Source organism: Mirounga angustirostris, unplaced genomic scaffold, assembly GCF_029215605.1.
Source record: "Mirounga angustirostris isolate CCGP_5_RB_7025 unplaced genomic scaffold, mMirAng1.0.hap1 SCAF_6, whole genome shotgun sequence".
Classification (NCBI taxonomy): domain Eukaryota; kingdom Metazoa; phylum Chordata; class Mammalia; order Carnivora; family Phocidae; genus Mirounga; species Mirounga angustirostris.
In genome coordinates, this window is record NW_026991714.1 from 98507395 (window position 1) to 98528914 (window position 21520).

The 21520-nt window shown below is 39.1% G+C and overlaps 1 protein-coding gene and 1 long non-coding RNA gene across 4 annotated transcripts in view; one reads left to right on the plus strand and one right to left on the minus strand.

Annotated features, from left to right (window-relative positions):
* The window catches only part of TET1 (tet methylcytosine dioxygenase 1), a 142621-nt gene extending 131620 nt beyond the window's left edge, over nt 1-11001 (plus strand). The window contains exon 14 of the mRNA XM_064594717.1: nt 1286-11001. Within this exon, the coding sequence (XP_064450787.1) occupies nt 1286-2298 (1013 nt within the window). The 3' untranslated portion in view covers nt 2299-11001. The remainder of the gene's footprint in view (nt 1-1285) is intronic.
* The window catches only part of LOC123846491 (uncharacterized), a 39972-nt gene that overhangs the window by 5770 nt on the left and 12682 nt on the right, over nt 1-21520 (minus strand). The window contains exons 2-5 of one of the 3 annotated variants that reach the window (XR_010412460.1): nt 19087-19188; nt 4409-4642; nt 2702-2837; nt 1741-1981 (exon numbers count right to left, since the gene is read on the minus strand). This is a non-coding gene — a long non-coding RNA (uncharacterized LOC123846491). Of the gene's footprint in view, nt 1-1740; nt 2031-2701; nt 2838-4408; nt 4643-13459; nt 14544-19086; nt 19189-21520 lie in introns of those variants that run through there. The other 2 variants (XR_010412459.1, XR_006791299.3) reach the window with 2 other exon arrangements.

Below are 21520 nucleotides of genomic sequence, written 5' to 3' on the forward strand. Positions count from 1 at the left end.
AAGCCTGCTTCTCCCTTTCCCACTCCCCCTGCTTGTGTTCCCTCTCTCGCTGTGTGTGTGTGTCTCTCTCTCTGTCAAATAATAAATAAATAAATATTTTTTAAAAATTAAAAAAATAAATTTTATTTACCTTTCTATGTTTAAAAAGAGGGAGAGAGAGAAAAAGAATTACCCTGTCTCCAGGTTGTATTGTGTTATATTAGTTTCAGGTGTACAATGTATGTAGTTATTTTGAATTAGATCAGTGTTTGCTCTTATATTGTTAATTATTTTAAAACATGGCCACTTTTTCTATTTCTTGTCCTAAAATCTGCTGCTTTTGCACTTCCAGAAATTGTTATAGAACTTCAAAACAGGAAGAATATTTCCATCAAGAAAAATGTTCCCATTTGCTATGAAGTTTGTGTGGTTATGTCAGAATAGATTACCCATAATAGCCAATATGATAATAAAGATCTACCTACTTAGTGAGAAAGAAACAAAGCTTAGGGGCGCCTGGGTGGCTCAGTCATTAAGCGTCTGCCTTCGGCTCAGGTCATGATCCCAGGGTCCTGGGATCGAGCCCCGCATCATATTCCCTGCTCTGCAGGAAGCCTGCTTCTCCCTCTCACACTCCCCCTGCTTATGTTCCCTCTCTCGCTGTATCTCTCTCTGTGAAATAAATAAATAAAATCTTTAAAAAAAATAAAAGAAACAAACAAAGCTTAAATTCACTTGGTCTTGAGGGTCACAAATGACTTACTTCAACTAAAAGTTCTTATGTGACTTCCCTTTGCCTAATAATTGAGTTTGCCAGTCATGATGTTTTCTTGATAACTATTATTTTTACTTTTTTTGAAAATGAGATCAGGCAATACCTAAAATGTATCTAAACATCTCTTTGGGTAGAAATACAGCTCTAAATCATCATGTTATCACCTGCATTGTCTTCCAATGTATGATTTTAATATTTACTTCATAGCCAACTAGGTCATTTCTAATCTCTTACTATTTTAAACAATGGACATTCTTCTGGCTAAATCTTTGTGCTTATTTATATTATTTGCAAAGGGAAGAATTCTTTAAGGAAAATTGTTGGGTGAAAAAGCATACCAAACAACATGCAATTTTTAATGCCTGCTTGTGTGTTTGACTTAAAGTCAAAAGAACGAAAACTGGCCAACATTGCCATCGCCAATGTTTTGTTACATTATCCTTTGTATTTCTCTTTAAAATACCCCTTAAAGACAACTCCCAAAAGTAGTTTGTACTTATCTTCGCATTTGGTGTCCTTTTCTCTGTTTAGGGAATAAAACTGAAGCCTTGCAACTTGAAATAAAAAGTGAAACTGAACCCCATTTTATCTTCAAAGGTTCGGACAACACTAAAACCTACTCACTGACCCCATCCATTCCTCACACACTGAAAGAGGCAAACATGTCTCCAGGTTTCTCCTGGTCCCCTAAGACTGCGTCGGCCACAACAGCTCCTCTTAAGAACGAGGCGTCAGTTCCGTACGGGTTTTCAGAAAGAAGCAGCAATCCCCTCTGCACAGTGCCTTCTGCGAGACACAGTGGTGCTAATGCAGCTGCAGGGGAGTGCACTGGAATTGCGCAGCCTGGCGACGTGGTTTCTCTGCCCACCTTGTCGACGCCCATGACAGAGACCCTGGTTTACTCTGAGCCTCCCATTGGTCCGTCTGAACAGCTACCTTCTAATCATCCAAACCAGCAGCCCCCGTTCACCACCTCTCCCCATGACCTGGCTTCCTCTCTGGTGGAAGAAGATGAGCAGCATTCTGATGCAGACGAGCCTCTATCCGATGACCCCCTCTCAGACGAGCCCCTGTCCCCGGCTGAGGAGAAACTGCTCCACATCGACGAGTACTGGTCCGACAGCGAGCACATCTTCTTGGACGCCAACATTGGTGGGGTGGCGATTGCGCCTGCGCATGGCTCCGTTTTGATCGAGTGTGCCCGGCGAGAGCTTCACGCAACCACTCCTGTTGAACACCCCAACCGGAATCATCCCACACGCCTCTCCCTTGTTTTCTACCAGCACAAAAACCTGAATAAGCCCCAACATGGTTTTGAACTGAACAAGATTAAGTTTGAGGCTAAAGAAGCTAAGAATAAGAAAATTAAGGCCTCAGAGCAGAAAGACCAGGCAGCTAAGGAGGGTCCTGAACTGTCCCCTGAAGTTAATGAGTTGAACCAAATTCCTTCTCATAAAGCGTTAACATTAACCCATGACAATATTGTCACCGTGTCCCCTTATGCTCTCACACATGTTGCAGGACCCTATAACCATTGGGTCTGAAGGCTTTTCTCCCCTTCTTAATGCCTTCGCTAGTGCAGTGTATTTTTTCAAGGTGCTGTTAAAAGAAAGTCATGTTGTCGTTTACTTATCTTCATCTCACCCATTTGAAGGCTGAGGTAAAAAAAACAAAACAAAAATAGGGTGGGTATTTCTTAACTGTGACTATATTTGACAATTGGTAGAAGGTGCACATTTTAAGCAAAAATAAAAGTTTTATAGTTTTAAATACATAAAGAAATGTTTTGGTTAGGTGTTAACCTTGATAGAATCACTCAGTTTGGTGCTTTAAATTAAGTCTGTTTACTATGAAACAAGAGTCATTTTTAGAGGATTTTAACAGGTTCATGTGCTATGATGTAAAATCAAGACACAGTGTTAACTCTACACAGCTCCTGGTGCTTACCCACATCAACAGTTAAAAATAAGCTGCATTATTATTTCGTGGTGCCATCGTTCCAACATCTTCCAATCATTGCTAGAAAATCGGCATATTCCTTTGAAATAAACCAATGAAATGTTTCTCTCTCAAGATATCTCTCCTGTATAAAATAATTCATTATTGTTAATAATGGTTGGAGGCTGTTCATAAACTGTAAATATATATTTTAAAAGCACTTTCTATTTTTAAAAGTAACTTGAAATAGTATAGTATAAGAATCTTATTGTCTATTGTTTGTGCATATTTGCATACAAGAGAAATCATTTATTCTTGCTGTGTAGAGTTCCATCTTGTTAACTGCAATATGTATTCTAATCATGTATATGATTTGTTTTTTAAAAAAAAATGTGTCCTTTCTCATGCAGATATTAGCTACTTATATAAAATAGTTAGAACATGCAAAAATTGTTAATTTTCTCTAAAATCGGAACTAGGAAGCATATCACCAATGTCAATTAACATTTTATTTGGAAGTAAGAGTGGTCTCTTCTGATTTATCAAGCAACAGTGGCTCCGATTTTACTTTCACCCCAGCTTTCTTAATGTCATCATGAAAGATTTTTCCAAAAGGAGATGGGACATTGTAGGATTCAGAAGAGTCAAATGCTTCTAACGTTTCAAGGTGATTAAATATAAAAATTAAGTAGCAAGAACCCTACCCATCCCAAATTGCCTTATTTGTTCTGAAAGTCATTCTGGTACAGAATTAGAATAAAATTCCCATAGAAATCTTTTGAAAACAAAACCCCTATTGTCATCACACATCCACACATCCCAAACAGTAGGAGTGGCAATCTAAGTATGGTATTGCCCATTAAGAGCTAATCCAGAGTAGTTTATCTAAGCATATTAGTTTTAGGGGAATAAATACTGATCTTCTCTGATAATTGCCTGTGTCCTAGGTAACGGGAAAATAGGCATTTCATTTATGTTAACCCTCCCATATTTTTTCCCATTACTTATTGGCTCATTTTATAGCAAAACAAAAGGTATTGCCCAAACAAAATGTTTAGAGCAAGAAATTTCAGTGAAATACTTGATTCTATTAAAATGCAGAGGTGCTATAACATTCAAAGTGTCAGATACCTTGGGAGTGTGGAAAACCTAAATAATGGTGCTTCTCCCTTGGAAATGCCATAGGAAGCCCACAACTGCTAACACTCAACAATTTTGGTGCAAAAGCAAACAGTTCCAGCAAGCTCTAAAGAAAAACTCATTGTAACTTATATTAAAATAATATATGGTGCAAAGTCTCAGTTTCAAGCTTTTGACTAATCCAAGTAAAGGAATATGAAGGGATTGTATATAACAAATATCCATTGGTAGACCATCATCTTGTACAAGTAGATTTCTGCTTCTTGAATATGTAAAATAGGGTGATTCATTGACTTGTTTTAGTATTTTGTGTGCCTTAGATTTCCGTTTTAAAACATGTATATTTTTGTGAGCCTAAGGTTTCTTATAAGTATATAAATAAGTGATTGTTTATTATTTCAGCTGCTTTGATAAGATATTTACTAGTATTAGACTATCAGGAATACACCCTTGTGATATTTCGTTTTAGATATTAGGCCTTAGCTCCCACTAGAAATTATCTCCTCACCAGATTTAATGAATCAAGTTTTAAGACCCTTTATCCATCCACCCATCTTCCTTCCATTCAACACTTACTGAATGTCTGCAGAATTTAAATATTAGCTTTTGTTTTTCTTTCAACTACCACCCATGACACAGTAAACATGAAGAATTGAAATTCTAAAGTTGCTTTTATCCGTGTTTTTCAAAGAAACAGCAAATTTCCTTCAAAAAAATCCATTGTAGGGGTGCCTGGCTGGCTCAGTTGGTAGAGCACGCGAATCTTAATCTCAGGGTCGTGAGATTCGAGCCCTACATTGGGCACGGAATCTATTTAAAATTGAAAAAAACAAAAAGAACAAAAGAATCAGTTGTAATATATCTGCAGCAGTTCAAATCAGTGTCACTAACTTTGAGTAAGTTTCTTAGCAACTGATCTTGAAGCGCTGGTGTTACTTAGGGGAATACTGGGATTTGTGAAGTTGGCTGCAGTTGCCCAAAGCCAGTGCATAAAAATATCCCTGCTCAACTAAAATGTTTCCATTCCATTATTATAATTAACACCATTAATGCCCTGTCTCAACTGATAACCCCATGGTGGGAACCACATGTGATTCCTACTTTGTTGGACTCTACTTCTGAAGTTTCAATTAACAGTTTACCATCCCATTGTCTGCCCTGTGATTTTTTCCTTTTTAAATGCTCATGCTTATTCCATGTTCTCCAGCATTGTGACTGTATGCTAGGGACACTGCTTTTAGAATGCTCTTGAGAAGCAAGGAAATAAATTTGTTTGAAATGACATCTTCACTCAGAAAACTGGTCATCTAACATTTCTACACCTCCTATTATGTATTACTGTAATGATCACCTTTTGCTTTACCTGTCTTACACCACTCAAAATGATTTTTTCAATATTCTGCCTTTGTTCATGGTATGATAATTGAATTAGTTGATACATGATCCCCAAGTTAACCCAACCTGTCCATAATATGTTACAAACTTACTGAATACAATGAACTGCCTATTTTAGAATCCTACAAAATACTCTGCCCTTCAAAATCCTGTTTCTAACAGCTCTCAGGCCATGGTTGAAAAAAAATTTTTCTTCTCTTTTTCAGCCTCACCTACATCTTTCCAATTCATCCACAAAGTACCAAATACATCATGTGATAGACCTAACTGAAATAAATTACTGGAAAGTGAGGCTAGCTGAAAATGTATAGCTGTAGGTAAATTTTTGCAACACATTAGCAAAATGTTTGCAGCTTAACCTTCCAACATCTTTGTTATGCAATCTGCATGTGGATGAAATAATTTAATTTGTTAAATATAGAATTTCAACTAGCTGAGATCCATAGCAATTTACTTAAGACAGAACCCCAAAACATACTTAATTGAATGCATACCCTTGTGTAAATGAGATAACAATTCATACAAAGTAACCTACTTTCTAATATTACTTCAGTGGACTCAACTGATTATCATTTATTCCACAATAGCATGTATGAAAATAATCCTAAACTACTTAAGTTTACTCTTTAAAACAAATTCTATTGAGATTACGTTTTGACATTGCATGACAACTTCCACCAATAGTGGGCACAGAATTTCCTTCAAATGTGCTGAGTAAATCAGTAGCTGTCATATAACTTTTTAATAATATATAGCTACCTTCTATTTCACAACTTCTTGATGCATGGAAATTTCTTTTTTGTCTAGAGTTAATACAACTGTGAGTTTTGATCTTCTGTAAAATTTCTGACGAGAATTGTGAAATAATATGGTAGTGGCCTCTCCCAGCGCTAGAAGATACCTTAGAAGTCACACAGTTCAATCACTGGGGCCCAGAGAGCAGATGTTAATGTCAGTGTGTACCTATGTTTATAATTAGAGTTGAAACAATCAAATGAAGGCCACTTTGTGCTTAGGAGAACTCGAGGAAACAAACTTGATTTGCTCACCCAGAGAGTGTCTCATAACTGGGAAATAACCTTATTGTTGTACGAGTAAAAATTAAAATGGCTTTTTTTTTTTTCTGTTGAGTTTTTTGTTTTGTTTTGTTTATTTCTGAGAGATTCAGGAAAACAAGTCAAGTGAAATTGGATCTAGATTTCCCTGCCTGCAGAGTTTCGTGGGCCTTGTGTGGGAAATCTAGCTGACTTTGACCTATGAAGCTGTCCTGTTAACTCATCCAACAAAATGTGGCAATAGTCATTTGCTATTTCAATAAAGAAATATCAAGTACTTATATAGTACAGGCTTTTATTTCCCCTGATAGAAGTATTAGGCATATACAAGGAGTTGGAAAAAATTGAGTGGTTGAAAGAATTGGGGGAAAGATACCAATTGTATATACTACCTAGGCATGGTTGTACAGTCTTATCCCACCTCTGGCCAAGTTGGCCTCACAGTTAAGTCCTAGCATAGTTCATTTTGATGTGATTGTCTACATGTATTAGAATACTGTTTTATTGTGCACAGCTCTGAAACTTGCCCATAAGTGTATTGAACTTGTAACTTCAACATCAACAGTCAGGCACACTCCACCAGGTGATACAATGAGTGCCCTGATTCCTGAAGAGTCTGGATTTACCCAAATCAAATTATGCTCCACATTGTGCTTTCTTCTAATAGACTTGGAAAACGAGGCCATTCATGGCTCTGGAATGCAAGTCAAAGGATCAGGATGTCAGAAGCTAAATTTGTGTATTTTCTTGGAATGTATGGAGATTTCTTGGCTTTTTTTCCTTTTCCCATTTATAAAATAGAGTCTAAGTTACTCTGTTAAGTTTGAAGATGGTAAAACTGGCCTTTATGCAAGAAGACATCGCTCTTTTTGTCCACATTGAACTCTAGAAACTTGAATTCTCTGCAATCCAGTATATCTGGATGACTGTTTCAATCCCTGTTCCTTCTGGGCACCCAATCAAATACCATTGTTTACTTCGAAAGGCATAAATTTTATTCCTTCAAGTAATGCAAAGGTGTTCCTTACTTGGCCATTCCTAATCTTCACTTCTCCTTTAAGGGCCCCACAATGTGTTTCTCTATTGATAGTATGCAATATTTAACTTCTCTGGCTTTAGAAGTCCAACACTAATCTCTGCATTGTTGGCTGTACTTTTCCCATCCCTACTGTGGTATCAATGATCCTGCCCGGGTCACAAGTTTTTCTTGTTTCTTCATGTCCCCTATAATTAAAGCAAAACTTAGTCTAAGGTAGGAATGTTATTATCAGATGTTAAACATATTACCTGATTTAACTGATTGATGTTTGAGTGCAACTTGGGAAACACTTGTTTAACAATATAAACCTAGTTTTCCTAAAAATAGAAATTTTGTCCCTAGCAGCTGTTATGAAAGGCATTCTTTCTCTCTTGTTTTGTTCATCAGGAAAAAATCTTGCAGCTGTCAGAAACATGTTCACTTTTGGAGAAACAGTACTGAAAAGTATTTTCGTTTGTTCTTCATTTGGCTAGGTATAAACTTACCGTCTTTGACCAGAATTTTTGCTTGCTATTATTTTTCTTTTTTCATTTTACTGAAGCTATGATGTCACTACATGTACTTTTCATTCTTTTTACTGTTTTGATCCTTTCCTCTGATTTTCTTTAAAAAAAGAAACTCTATTGCTTCCCCTCTGTGTTCTCCCTCCACTCCCCATGGTCCCTACACAAATACACATGGTTCGTGTTAAGAATAGCAGTGATCTTGGTCAAGTTACCTTTTCCTGTTTTCTAAAATCATGTTTCACAAATCCTTTGTGGAATAATACCAAAAAGGATCACAATCTTTTATTCGGTCATTTTCTGTTAGAAGCAATTTCAATTTTTAGGAAGAGATAGTGGTCACAAGGCCCCAGGTTAGCATCCACTTCTCTAACAATCCCAACAATGTTTGTTTTGTTTTGTTTTGCGTTTTAAATCCCAACAATGTCTGACTCTCAACGTGTTTATTAGTGTTTGAGTGTTTTGCAAAACTTTATATCAGAAGTTAAATATTCTAGCACTATTTCTGTATAGCTTTGCTATTTCTGTATGACACATCATACTAATATTATAAGTTGTCTGACCAGTGGCTTTGAATTAATAACAGGTCTGATTTATACAGTAGACAATATTTTCTTTTCACATATTTTATCTCCCAGCCCAGTTTTGTGCATGGTATTTACTTTCCAGTGTAAATTTACCCCTTTGGAATTTGGGTTTTGGCAATAATAGGAACTATTCTATAATCTGGATGAGAAAGGTTAAAAAAAAAAAAAAGAACTGAAAGTAATTTAAGGAATTCTTAAAGATGGGATAAATCAGTTATCAGGGTTGTGAGCGTAATAGGGGAGAGTTCAGGGGCAGGAAGGAGGGAGAATTGTGTCCCTATCATCAATCTGCAGGTTCACTCCACCAGATCAACACCAAAACATACTTTAATAGCTCCTCCCCACCCCATGACAGTTTTATCTGAAAAATAGCAGCTCAAAATGAGGAACCATTGTGAATGCAAATATGGTAGTAAGAAAAATTATAATCCCTGTACTTTATAATGTTTTAGGTTATCAAACTGCTTTACTGTGTGCTCCCTTTTTCTCCCCAACACTGAAGGTTGGACAAATGTCCAAATGTTCCCATCTTACTGGTGATGGGAACCTGCAGATTGGCAAGAAGAGCAAATGCCTTGCTCCAAGTCATAGAGCAAGTCAACCCATCTGAGACCAAACCATTTCATAGCTGCAGACTGCAGACTGCAGAATGCATTTCTGCACCATAAACTATGATTTCAAGAGTGTTATTGAGTAGAAATTTTGTCAGACCTAATCTAAGAATAATGTAAAACCTACTTATTGTATGCAAAACATGCTTCTGAAGTGTTTTGTTTCCACTATTTATTTAGCCAGGGATTTTTTTGTGCATACTTTGGAAGGTCTCCCCAAATTCCCAAGACTTCTGCATTTTAGGATTTAGATTAATGAAGCTTTAGTTTTTCCCTGTAAATAAACTTTTTAATAAAGAATGTCCCTGTACTACTAAAACAAAGGGAAACCTCAATGATATTTGTCTTAAATATTATTTTTAAAAAGACTGAGATCAGCAACTCAGAATCAAAGTTTAATGTATTTGTTATATTGAAATGAAGGTTTCTAGAAGGGAATGTCCTGGGTGAACTATTTTAGTTCCCAGGTGTTCATGGTAAAAACGTAAAATTGCTGGCATCTCTAAGAGATAGTACTGTCTCCCACTTATTTAAATTTGTTTTGTTTTGTTTTTTGTTCCACTTTGTTTAAACATACCTTTGCCCAGAGAGTTAAGAAAAAGAATGAGATGTATTTGTAAAGTTTTGGTAAAAGCTCTTTATAAATATAAAGAGGTGGGATATTTTGGCAATTCCATCGGTACATTATGGGTTGCTAAAGAGAAACCCAAACTTCCCTAAATAGTCAAATAAATTCCACTTTTGGTGATTTGGTTCAGTAACTGCCTATCCTCACTAATGCGTTTGTGATATTATAAAATGGCTGACAATGTAGGACTTTACAAAAATAGTTCTTAGAAAACAAAACAAAACAAAGACTAAATATTTTTTATTAATAGGTATGGTCATTTTTTTTAAACTTCTATAACAGATAACATTGTGATAGGTGCTTTAAGAGAAATATTTTTCCAGAAATGGTTTTATAGTAAAAAAATGGGGGTGGGGGGAGCTTTTGCATTGTGACATATGGGTGGATAGTCATCTTTGAGTTACTAAAAATCATGAAGTGTTCCCTGAAGAGAAACTCATAAAACTACTTGACAGAAAGAAAAGCATTAATTTCTAGTTTCTTCATTTTCTCTTGTGTTATATGGTGACCTACCAAGTAGATTCACGTGCATATCAATACTTCGGCTCAAAGGAGAAGATTGAGTGCTTTTCAATAGTGGGAGTAAAATATTCACAGATTCTTCATCATGGGGAAATAGAGTAGTACTGACTTTCCATAGAGAAATACCAATTTCACAAGTTAATATTCCTGTCTCTAGGTGACTTTGTCTCTCCTTAGGGTATATTTACTATTTATTTTGTACCTTTGATTTTTTGCTTTGGGGGATTATTTTTTACCTATTGCAGTCCTACTGTATTAAATATCCCATATAATGAAATAAGTTAGTAAGGAAAAGATTTTAAAACTCCACAAAATCTGGTTTGGGTTCTTAATATATGGGAAAAACAGTTTAAAGAAAAAGCACTTCACCATGCAGAAGGGAAAGAGATAATCTTAATTATGGTAATTTCAATTCAGGATCAACATGTAGTGCTCTGCATACAAGGGAACACTTACTAGCAGTACTTGAAGTCTTGTGAGTTGGAATTGCATGTTACTTGAAAGACCTAATTAAGCTAAATTTTGGTGCACAGCAGGTGTACATGATTTCATGTTTATGTAGCAAAATGCATTGAAATGTACTAGTATTGAAACATACATGTAAAGAGTTGTGGAAATTGTCTATTATATTTTCCTTGTGTGTCTCATTTATTTAGAGCACAAAGTTTCTTTTTTTTAAGTGTTCTAACTGAATAAGGCTAAATGAATACTGTAATTGAAATTATATTTTAAATCTTTGTCATGAGTTTTTAAAAAAACTATTGCAAATTGTATCATTCCTGATTACACAGAACTTTGTGGGTGGTTTTAAATAAATTTTATACTTCTATTTTGCACCTGGTAGTCTAATTTTTCTTTCCTATTCAAAATAATATTTTAAAACTTTAATATCCAATAAAAATCACACATTTTTAACTATAAAGGACTGTAAGATTTAATATTTGGAGATGTCCAATTGTGTGGATTATGTTCAACATAAAATCAAGATGGCTACATTTATGGGGGAATCCTTACATTTTTTTGGTTTTTTGGGGGGGGCTGTTGTGTTTTTTTTTAGTAGGCTTCTTGCCCAGTGTGGGGCTTGAACTTATGACCCTGAGATCTAGAGTCGCACGCTCTACTAACTGAGCTGAGCCAGCCAGGTGCCCCTATGGAATCCTTACAATGTACCAAACCCTTGCATTTTATATAAATTATTTAACTTCCACAGTGATGCTATTCAGTAAGGGCTCTTATCAACCCCATTTTACAGGTTAATTCTGAAGCTTAAAAGTGGCTAAGATCATACCCCTAGTAGGTGGCAGAGCTTTAAATCAACTTGGATCTTGACTGACTCATGCCCTCCCTTGGGTTTTTCATTATTTTAATAAACTTAATCCTAAACTCATTATGCTAATAGTATTTTATTTAATTAATTAATTTATTTTTAAAGATTTTATTTATTTGACAGAGAGAGACACAGTGGTAGAGGGAACACCAGCAAGGGGAGTGGGAGAAGGAGAAGCAGGCTCCCCACTGAGCAGAGAGCCCGATGCGGGGCTCGATCCCAGGACCCTGAGATCATGACCTGAGCCGAAGGCAGACGCTTAACGACTGAGCCACCCAGGCGCCCCTATGCTAATAGTATTTTAAATACATCCTAATGTATTTACTAAAACCTGAAGTGAAAAACAATTAATAGGCTTTTAGTGATATTACAGCAAATATCACTAAGTAATAAAGTTACTTAAAATTCATCTAATCTGAGGGCGCCTGGCTGTTTCAGTTGGTAGAACATGTGACTCCTGATCTCAGGGTTGTGAGTTCAAGCCCCATGTTGGGTGTAGAACTTACTTTAGAAACTAATTGTTCAATTGATTAATCTAATCTGAAACCGAACTCCCCTGCGGTAGCATCTGGTATTACTCCTCCTTCTAGTATTGGGAACAACTCCATCTCCTGACCAGATCTCCTCCTCAGGTTTAGCTGGGCAGCTAGAGACGACATTTTCCACCTTTTTCCTGGCTGATTAAAAGGGAGATATGTGAGTGAGGCTGACCAAACGAACATGGGCAACACACTAGGTGATGCCGGACCAGCAAAATAGAAGCAACTTAGGTCATCCAGGGACCTAAGTCACCCCTGTGTAATCTTTTAAAAGCAGATCTCAGGGGTGCCTGGGTGGCTCAGTCAGCTGAGAGACCAACTCTTTTTTTTTTTTTAAGATTTTTTATTTTTATCCATTTGAGAGAGACAAAGAGCAAGTGAGAGCGTGAGCAGGGGGAAGTGTCAGAGGGAGAGGGAGAAGCAGACTCCCCGCTGGGCAGGGCCCTGATACGGAGCTCCATCCCAGGACCCAGTGATCATGACCTGAACCAGACAAATGCTCAACCAATTGAGCCACACCAGGCGCCCCGAGAGACCAACTCAGGTCTTGATCTCACGGTTGTGAGTTTGAGCCCCACATTGGGCACTGCCCTCAGTGTGGTCTGCTTGAGTTTCTCCTCTCTCTGCCCCTTCCCACCTTGAGCTCTCGCTCTCTCAAATAAATCAATGAACCTTTAAAAAATAATAAAATAAAAATTAAAAAAAAAATAAAAACAGATCTCGGATCATGATATTTCCTTGCTTTAAAGACCTCTGTGGCTGGGGCGCCTGGGTGGCTCAGTCGTTAAGTGTCTGTCTTTGGCTCAGGTCATGATCCCAGGGTCCTGGGATCGAGCCCCGCATCGGGCTCTCTGCTCACTGGGGAGTCTACTTCTCCCTCTCCCTCTCCCTCTGCCTGCCGCTCTGCCTACTTGTGCTCTCTCTCTGTGTCAAATAAATAAATAAAATCTTAAAAAAAAAAAAAAAAAAAGACCTATCGCTTCCCATTACACTTAGTATGAAACCAAACTCCTTACTTGGTTTGCAAAACCCTGGGGAATCCAGCCCCTGCCAACCTGTCTGCTCTCATTTACCGTGCTCCAGCCACCCTGAGCTACATTCCTTGAACAGGCCAAACTCTTTTGACTCAAACCATTTGTACCTGCTGCTCGGTCCTACCTTCAGTTTCTCATGTGGCTAGATCCTTCCCATAGATCTTATATAAGCTCCAATGTCTCATCTTTCTCTTTTTTATACTCTCAAAGATACCAACGTTTATTTATTTATTTATTTATTTTCCAAATGTTTATTTAAATTCTAGTTGGTAGGACGCCTGGGTGGCATAGTTAAGCAGCCAACTCTTGGTTTCAGCTCAGGTTGTGATCTCAGTGTTGTGAGATCAAGCCCCACATGGGCTCTGTGCTCATAGGGAGTCTGCTTGTGTTTCTCTCTCCCTCTCCCTCTTCCCCTTCCGCCTGCTCTCTCTTTCTCTCTAAAAGTGATACAAACAAACAAACAAATAAATAAATTCTAGTTAGTTACCGTATAGTGCTAAGTTCCTTGATCTTAACTGAGTACCTTCTCTTCTCTTCACCAGAGCCTCCTTTTTCCAGTCACAGAATGGAATATATCATCATTTCCAAAATCCTTAGCTCAAATACCTCCCATTGTGACCTCTCAGCCTCCTCTCTGTCCCGTTTGTCCTGCCAGCCATTTCCACAGCACTTTTTTCTACTTCACTGGGGCCTCCATTGATCCTTCTTCCTATGCAATCTTTCCTTCTCTGGTTTCTTTCCTGAATCAATCATTCTCTGGCCAACACTTTACATTCTCTTTCTAGTCAGAACTTTCTGACAGTTTAAAGAAAACTTTTTGGCTAAAGATCAAGGAAAATCCTTTCTTCTTGCCAGGCACCGAATTTGTTACCAGGCTATTTTATAAGACTGTGAATGGGAAGTTCAGAACTTTAAGAGACAGACATTGTTCAAAAGCATTATCAAACAAGATTTTTATTTTCTTTAAAACATTTTTAAAAGATTTATTTATTATTATTTTTATTTTCGTAATTTCTGTCCCCAGTGTGGGACTAGAACTCATGGCCCCAAGATCACGAGTCGCATGCTCTACTGATGGACAGCCAGGCGCCCTTTAACAGTTATGTTTACTGGGGCCTAATTTACAGACAGCAGATTTCTCCCTTTACACGAGCTCTCTGAGTTTTGACAAACCTATGTAGTCATGCAACCAGCATGGCAGTCAAGATATAGAACAGCCCTGTCCAATAGAAAACTGAGAGTTATATTTATAATTAAAATTTGTGTAGGATAGCCACATTTAAAAAAGTAAATAAGAAAAGTAAATAAAAGGGGCGCCTGGGTGGCTCAGTGGTTAAGCGTCTGTCTTCGGCTCAGGTCATGATCCCGGGGTCCAGGGATCGAGTCCCGTATTGGGCTCCCTGCTCAATGGGGAGTCCGCTTCTCCCTCTTCCTCTGACCCTCTCCCTGCTTGTGTGCATTCTCTCTCTCTCTGAAATAAATAAAAATAAAATAAAATAAAAATAAAATAAAACATAAAAAAGAGACAGAAGAAATTATTTTATAGTATCATTTATAGTATCAATAGTATCATTTTATTTTTTTTAAGATTTATTTATTTTTTTGAGAGAGAGTGTGCACATGCAAGAGCAGGGGGAGGGGCAGGGGGCAGAGGGAGAGGGAACCCTCACGCAAAATCCCAGCTGAGCAAGGACCTGACTTGGGGCTTGATCCAGGATCCTGAGATCATGACTTGAGCCGAAATCAAGAGTCAGCCATTTAACTGACTGAACTACCCAGGTGCTCCCCAAAATAGTATCATTTTAATAGTAATGATGAGTTTTTTGCATTAAGTCTTTGAAATTTAGTATTTTATATATACAGTATATCTCAGTTCAGAAGTTAAATTTTCAGGGCTCAGTCGTTAAGCGTCTGCCTTCAGCTCAGGTCATGATACAAGGGTCCTGGGATCAAGCCCTGTGTAGGGCTCCCTGCTCCACGGGGAACCTGCTTCTCCCTCTCCCACTCCCCCTGCTTGTGCTCTCTCTCTTGCTATCTCTCTCTCTCGCTGTCTCTCTCTCTCTGTCAAAATAAATAAATAAAATCTTTAAAAAAAAAGTTAAATTTTTATATGAAATAGGTGATCTGCTTCATCAAATTTACTTGAAAAAGTAGATATGCATACCAAAGTTATTCTAAACATACTTAAAAGTTTTCTAATAATTGAATCAATGATCAATTTTTAAGTTTAAATTTTGGTTAATTAAAATTAAATACACCTGGGGTGCCTAGTTGGCTCAGTCTATAGAGCATGCCACTCTTGATCTCAGAGTTGTGAGTTCAAGCCCTGTGTTGGGTATAGAGCTTACTAAAAAAAAAAAAAATTTTTTTTTTTTTAATACGACTGGAAGTTCAGTTCCTTTCTTGCGCTAGTCACAATTCAAGTACTCAGTATCCACATGTGGTTAGTGCCTACTGTCTATCTACTGTATCGGATGGCTCAGATTACAACATATTTCCAATAGCCCCCAAGTTCCCTAGTATCCTTTGTAGTTGAATTGCCTCCCCAGATGGTTGCTCCTGGCAATGACTGGTCAGATTTCTTTCCTTAATTTTTTTGCCTTTCTCAGAATGTTATGAAAATAAAATAGCTAGCTTGTACCATTTAGCATAATGCTTTTGAGATTCCTCCATGTTAAGACTGTATTTTCTACTACAGATAAGCTTAAAGCATAATCTGATGTTATCCACTCTAGTTTCCCAGCCCTCTAGTAATGAAGTTGCCCTCCTTGAACTGTTTCATGTATCGGAGCAGAAATGGAATAGATTATAAAAGTTTACTCTATGCCAACACTGTTCTAAGTGCTTCCCTCTAAACCACTGTATGTCTAATAGTCATGTAATCCTCAATCAAGAAATAAGCACAGAAAAGGTAACTGGCATGCCCAGCATTACCACAGCTGTTAAGAGAAGGAGCGAGGGGCGCCTGGGTGGCTCAGTCGTTAGGCGTCTGCCTCCAGCTCAGGTCGTGATCCTCAGGTCCTGGGATCGAGCCCTGCGTCAGGCACCCCCACTCGGCAGGAAGCCTGCTTCTCCTTCTCCTACTCTCCCTGCTTGTGTTCCCTCTCTTGCTGTGTCTCTCTGTCAAATAAATAAATAAATAAATACAATCTTTAAAAAAAGAGAGGGAAAGAAACAGAAGGAGCCAGATTTGAACTGAGGCAGTCCGGTCCCACAGTTCATACTCTTTAACTTCTGCTTCCAACCATCCCTGTCCCCATCTTGGGTGATTCATAATAAAGGAGCTCCTCTGTGAGATGATTTGGTCACTATCACTATCTATTTTGCAATGGCCTTCGTCTTTGATGCTCAGGACTGATAATGATATGCAACTTTCCTTTCTTATTGGACTCTTGAAAGGTGGGGTTTCTCTATCCTTTAACAGAATAATACAAGGCTGTGAGCACACCAAACTTGTCATGACCTAGTGCATAATATCAAGTCCAAGGAAAATGTTATGTTTTTGTTCTCTTTCTTTTGTTATCACATATAAATTATCTCATGAAAATGGAACAGCCTAGGCCTTGCTTACCTAGTGAGAGGTTATTAATTCTGTATGTTCCTAGGTGAAGAAAGCAGAGTCACCTGGCGTATGGCCGAGAAGCCTTTCTGCTTCCTGAGGCTGGATTATGCAAAGGTCCCCTGGCCTGCTGGCAGAATCCCCACTCTCCCAGTCACACAGTCACAGTTACCAGTGTCAATGAGGCCTACAACACTGTTTTTCTAAACCATCCAATCTGTGTACACCTTCGAACCCCATTTGTTCTCAATTATTGACTGCCTTTTTCCTCAGAGAAGTCAAAGCCACAGACCAAAAATCCTCTCCTTTTCCCATCTGTAGCTTATAAATCTCCCTCCACCTGCACCCATCTTCTGCTTCCCATTACAGTGAAGGAAATGTCCTTCCTCTAGTCAAAGATTAATCCCTCTATGTGCATTCTGGCCTCTGTCCAATCTAGTCTTCTCAGGGACTTCCAATTCTTCAGGAGAGAGTTATTTCTTCTTTCCCTGTAACTTCAATCTCGATACTGGATCCTCCCTAGCAGTATTTAAATACATTCTAGTCTCTGGCGTCCGAGGACAAATAAGAAACTGCTCTTCAACCCCACATCCCTCTCCTAGCACCACCATTTCTTTCATCTTCAGTCACAGTCATTTCAAAAAATGATTATTTACATACACCTAAGCACCTAGAATTTATGATCGTTCCAAAGACCCGTGGAAATGTAAAATCCTGGGTTTGTTTGGGTTTTTTTTAAGATTTTATTTATTTATTTGACAGAGAGAGAGAGAGAGAATGAGCACAAGCAGGGGGAGTGGCAGGAAGAGGCAGAGGGAGAAGCAGGCTCCCCACAGAGAAGGGGGAGCATGATGTGGGACTCGATCCCAGGACTCCGGGATCACGACCTGAGCCAGAGGCAGTCACTTAACCAACTGAGCCACCCAGGCGCCCTAAAATCCTGTTTTAAAAAGTATTAGCTTAATACAGTATGGAAGGAAAACTGCAAAAACCAAAACTTAAATTACTTCTAAGCAAAATAAAAACTTCACTAATTTTCCAGTACGCTATTCATAAAAATTCTATTTCAGGAGTACCTGGGTGCCTCAGTCAGTTCAGTGGCTGCCTCTTGGTTTTAGCTCAGGGTGTGATCTCCTGGGTAGTGGGAGCAAGCACTCAGTGGGGAGTCGGCTTGAACGAGTGTCTCCCTCTGCCCCTCCCCCCACTCTTACACGAGCTCTAAGATGGGAAAATAAATCTCTTTTTTTTTTTAAGATTTTATTTATTTATTTGAAAGAGAGAGTGAGTGAGAGAGAGAGCATGAACAAGGGAAGGGGGAGAAGCAGAGTCCCCTGCTGAGCAGGTAGCCCAACATGGGGCTCAATCCCAGGACCCTGGGATCAGGACCTGAGCCAAAAGCAGTCGCCTAACCGACTGAACCACCCAGGCACCCGAAAATCTTTTTTTTTTTTTAAAGATTTTATTTATTTGTCAGAGAGAGAGAAAAAGCACAAGCAGTGGGAGTGGGAGGGAGAAGGAGAAGCAGGCTCCCCACTGAGCAAGGAGGCCGATGCGGGACTCGATTCCAGGACCCTGGGATCATGACCTGAGCCAAAGGTAGAGGCTTAATGGACTGAGCCACCCAGGCGTCCGTCGGATTAGTAAATAAATCGTAAAAAAGAAAGGTGGGAAAAAAAAAAAAGAAAGGTGGGTGAGGAGATGGGCGAAATAGATAAAGGGGATTAAGTGGCAAAGACGACAGCATGCCTGGCTGGCTCATTCAGTGTAATGTGCACCTCTTGATCTCGGGGTCTTGAGTTTAAATCACAAATTGGGTGTAGAGATTACTAAAAAATAAATAAACTTAAAAAAATAAGAGGTACAGGGGCGCCTGGGTGGCTCAGTTGTTAAGCGTCCGCCTTCGGCTCAGGTCATGATCCCAGGGTCCTGGGATCGAGCCCCGCATTGGGCTCCCTGCTCCACGGGAGGCCTGCTTCTCCCTCTCCCACTCCCCCTGCTTGTGTTCCCTCTCTCGCTGTCTCTCTCTCTGTCAAATAAATAAATAAAATATTTAAAAAAAAAGGTACAGCTCCCAGTTTTAAAATAAATTAATCATGAAGATGAAAAATACAGCATAGGGAATATAGTCAATAATATTGTCATAAGGTTATAGAGTGACAGATGGTGTATACCCTTATTGTGGGTGAGCATTGTGTAATGTATAGAATTGTTGAATCTATATGGTGTACACCTGAAACTAATATAACACTGTATGTTAATTATATTTCAATTAAAAAAAGAATTCCCAGATATGCATAAATACTAAAGAAAAATGTTAGTTTATTATAAATTAAAAGAATTACTTATGGCAAAATAATTCCAAAAGGAAAAACATAAAAATGTTTTTAAAATGTATATTAAATATACATAGTGGAATACTTGAGTGCATTTAAAAATGTTTACAGGTTAGGTGTACCTGGCTGGCTGGCTCAGTCGGTAGAGAGTGTGACTATCCGTCTCGGGGTTTTGAGTTTGCGTCTCACATTGGGTAGAGATAACTAAAAACAAAAACAGAAACCTAAAACAAACAAAAATGTTTACATGTTATAGGGTGAGACTTATAATTTAGCAACTGCTCTTACTAAGGTCACAGTAACTTGCCCTCTGTCTAGTCTGGCCAACTCTTCTTCATTTTTCAGGTTTAGCTCAAGGCCACCTCCTCAGGATCATTGCTCACTAGAAAGGTGTCCCATTGTTCTTATAGCACTCTGTTTCACTTGCATAGCATACTACATCACAATGGTAACTTAAATACAATCATTAGGTCCCATTTCCTGTTAAAAAGCTTGGAGTAGGGGCGCCTGGGTGGCTCAGTTGGTTAAGTTATCTGCCTTTGGCTCAGGTCATGATCCTGGGGTCCTGGGAATGAGCCCCGTGCCGGGCTCTCTGCTCAGCGCGGAGTCAGCTTCTCCCTCTCCCACGGCCTGCTGCTTCCCCTGCTGTTCTCTCTGTCAAATAAATAAACAAAGCTTGGAGTAATGGGACCCCTGGCTGGCTCACTTGGAAGAGCATGAGACTCTTGATTTCAGAACAGTGAATTTGAGCCCCACATTGGGGGTAGAGATTACTTAAAAATAAATAAATAAAACTTAAAAAAAAAAAAAAAGAGGGCGCCTGGGTGGCTCAGTCGTTAAGCGTCTGCCTTCGGCTCAGGTCATGATCCCAGGGTCCTGGGATCGAGCCCCGCATCGGGCTCCCTGTTCCGCGGGAAGCCTGCTTCTCCCTCTCCCACTCCCGCTGCTTGTGTTCCCTCTCTCGCTGTCTCTCTCTCTCTGTCAAATAAATAAAATCTTTAAAAAAAAAAAAAAAAGAAAGGTTGGAGTAAAAATGAGATAATATCACTGGTTGGATTCATTGCTGGCTGACAATAAGTTATCACTAATTTAAGCAATTTTTTAGAGAAATCCTGATAAAAGTATCACTTACAGGATATTTTGGAGGGAACAGGACAAGCTTATTTTAAAGTTCATATGGAGGGGCACCTGAGTGGCTCAGTTGGTTAAGTGTCTGCTTTCAGCTCAGGTCATAATCTCCCGTTCCTGGGAATGAGCCTTGCGGCTGGCTCCCTGCTCAGCGGGGAGTCTGCTTCTCCTTCTTCCTCTGCCCCTCCCATCCTCATGCTCTCTCTCTCAAATAAATAAATAAAATATTTTTTAAAAATGAAGTTCATATGGAGTAGATAAAAATAGCCAAAAAAATCCAGGAGTCAGGGGGAAAGGGAGAGTAGTTAAGGGATACTTGTTCTGGGTGGCTCAGTTGGCTAAGCATCTACCTTCAACTCAGGTTGTGACCCTGGGGTCCTGGGATCGAATCCCACAGGGAGGAGGAATAATATTATGAGCCCGGCATCTGTCTCTCATGAATAAATAAATAAAATCTTTAAAAAAAAAAAAGGGATACTGGCCCTACTCAATATTATAAATAGAAAATATTTTTTAAAAGATTTTATTTATTTATTTGACAGAGAGAGAGTGAGAGAGCACAAGCAGGGAGAGCGGCAGGCAGAGGGAGAGGGAGAAACAGGCTCCCCGCTGAGCAAGGAGCATGATGCAGGGCTTGATATGACCCGACCCAAAGGCAGATGCTTAACCGACTGAGCCACCCAGGTGCCCCAAGATATAAAATATTTTATAAAGCTCCAATAATTGAAAGAATATGGTACTAGTGTGATGAATAATAGATCGGTAGAACAGAACAGAATTCTAAAACAAACTGATCTGAAAATGTTGAGATTTGGCCCAAACGGTCAAGGAAGAAGTCTTTTTTTTTTTTTTTTTTTTAGATTTTATTTGTCAGAGAGAGAGAGCACAAGCAGGGGGAGTGGCAGGCAGAGGGAGAGGGAGAAGCTGGCTCTCCACTGAGCAGATAGCCCAATGCGGGGCTTGAACCCAGGACCCCTGGCATCATCACCTGAGCTGAAGACAGATGCTTAACTGACTGAGCCCCCCAGGCACCCCTCTTTTTCTTTTCTTTTTTTTTTTTTTAAAGATTTTATTTATTTATTTGACAAAGAGAGACACAGCGAGAGAGGGAACACAAGCAGGGGGAGTAGGAGAGGGAGAAGCAGGCTTCCCCGCGGAGCAGGGAGCCCGATGTGGGGCTCGATCCCAGGACCCTGGGATCACGACCTGAGCCGAAGGCAGACGCTTAACGACTGAGCCACCCAGGCGCCCTCTTTTCTTTTTTTTTTTTAAGTTTTATTTATTTAAGCAATCTCCACGCCCAACATGGGGCTTGAAATCACCACCCTGAGATTAGGAATCTCACGCTCCTTCAACTGAGCCAGCCAGGCACCCCAAGAAAGAATTCTTGAGGCATCTTCAGTGCAAAAGGGTGATTTTATTACAGCA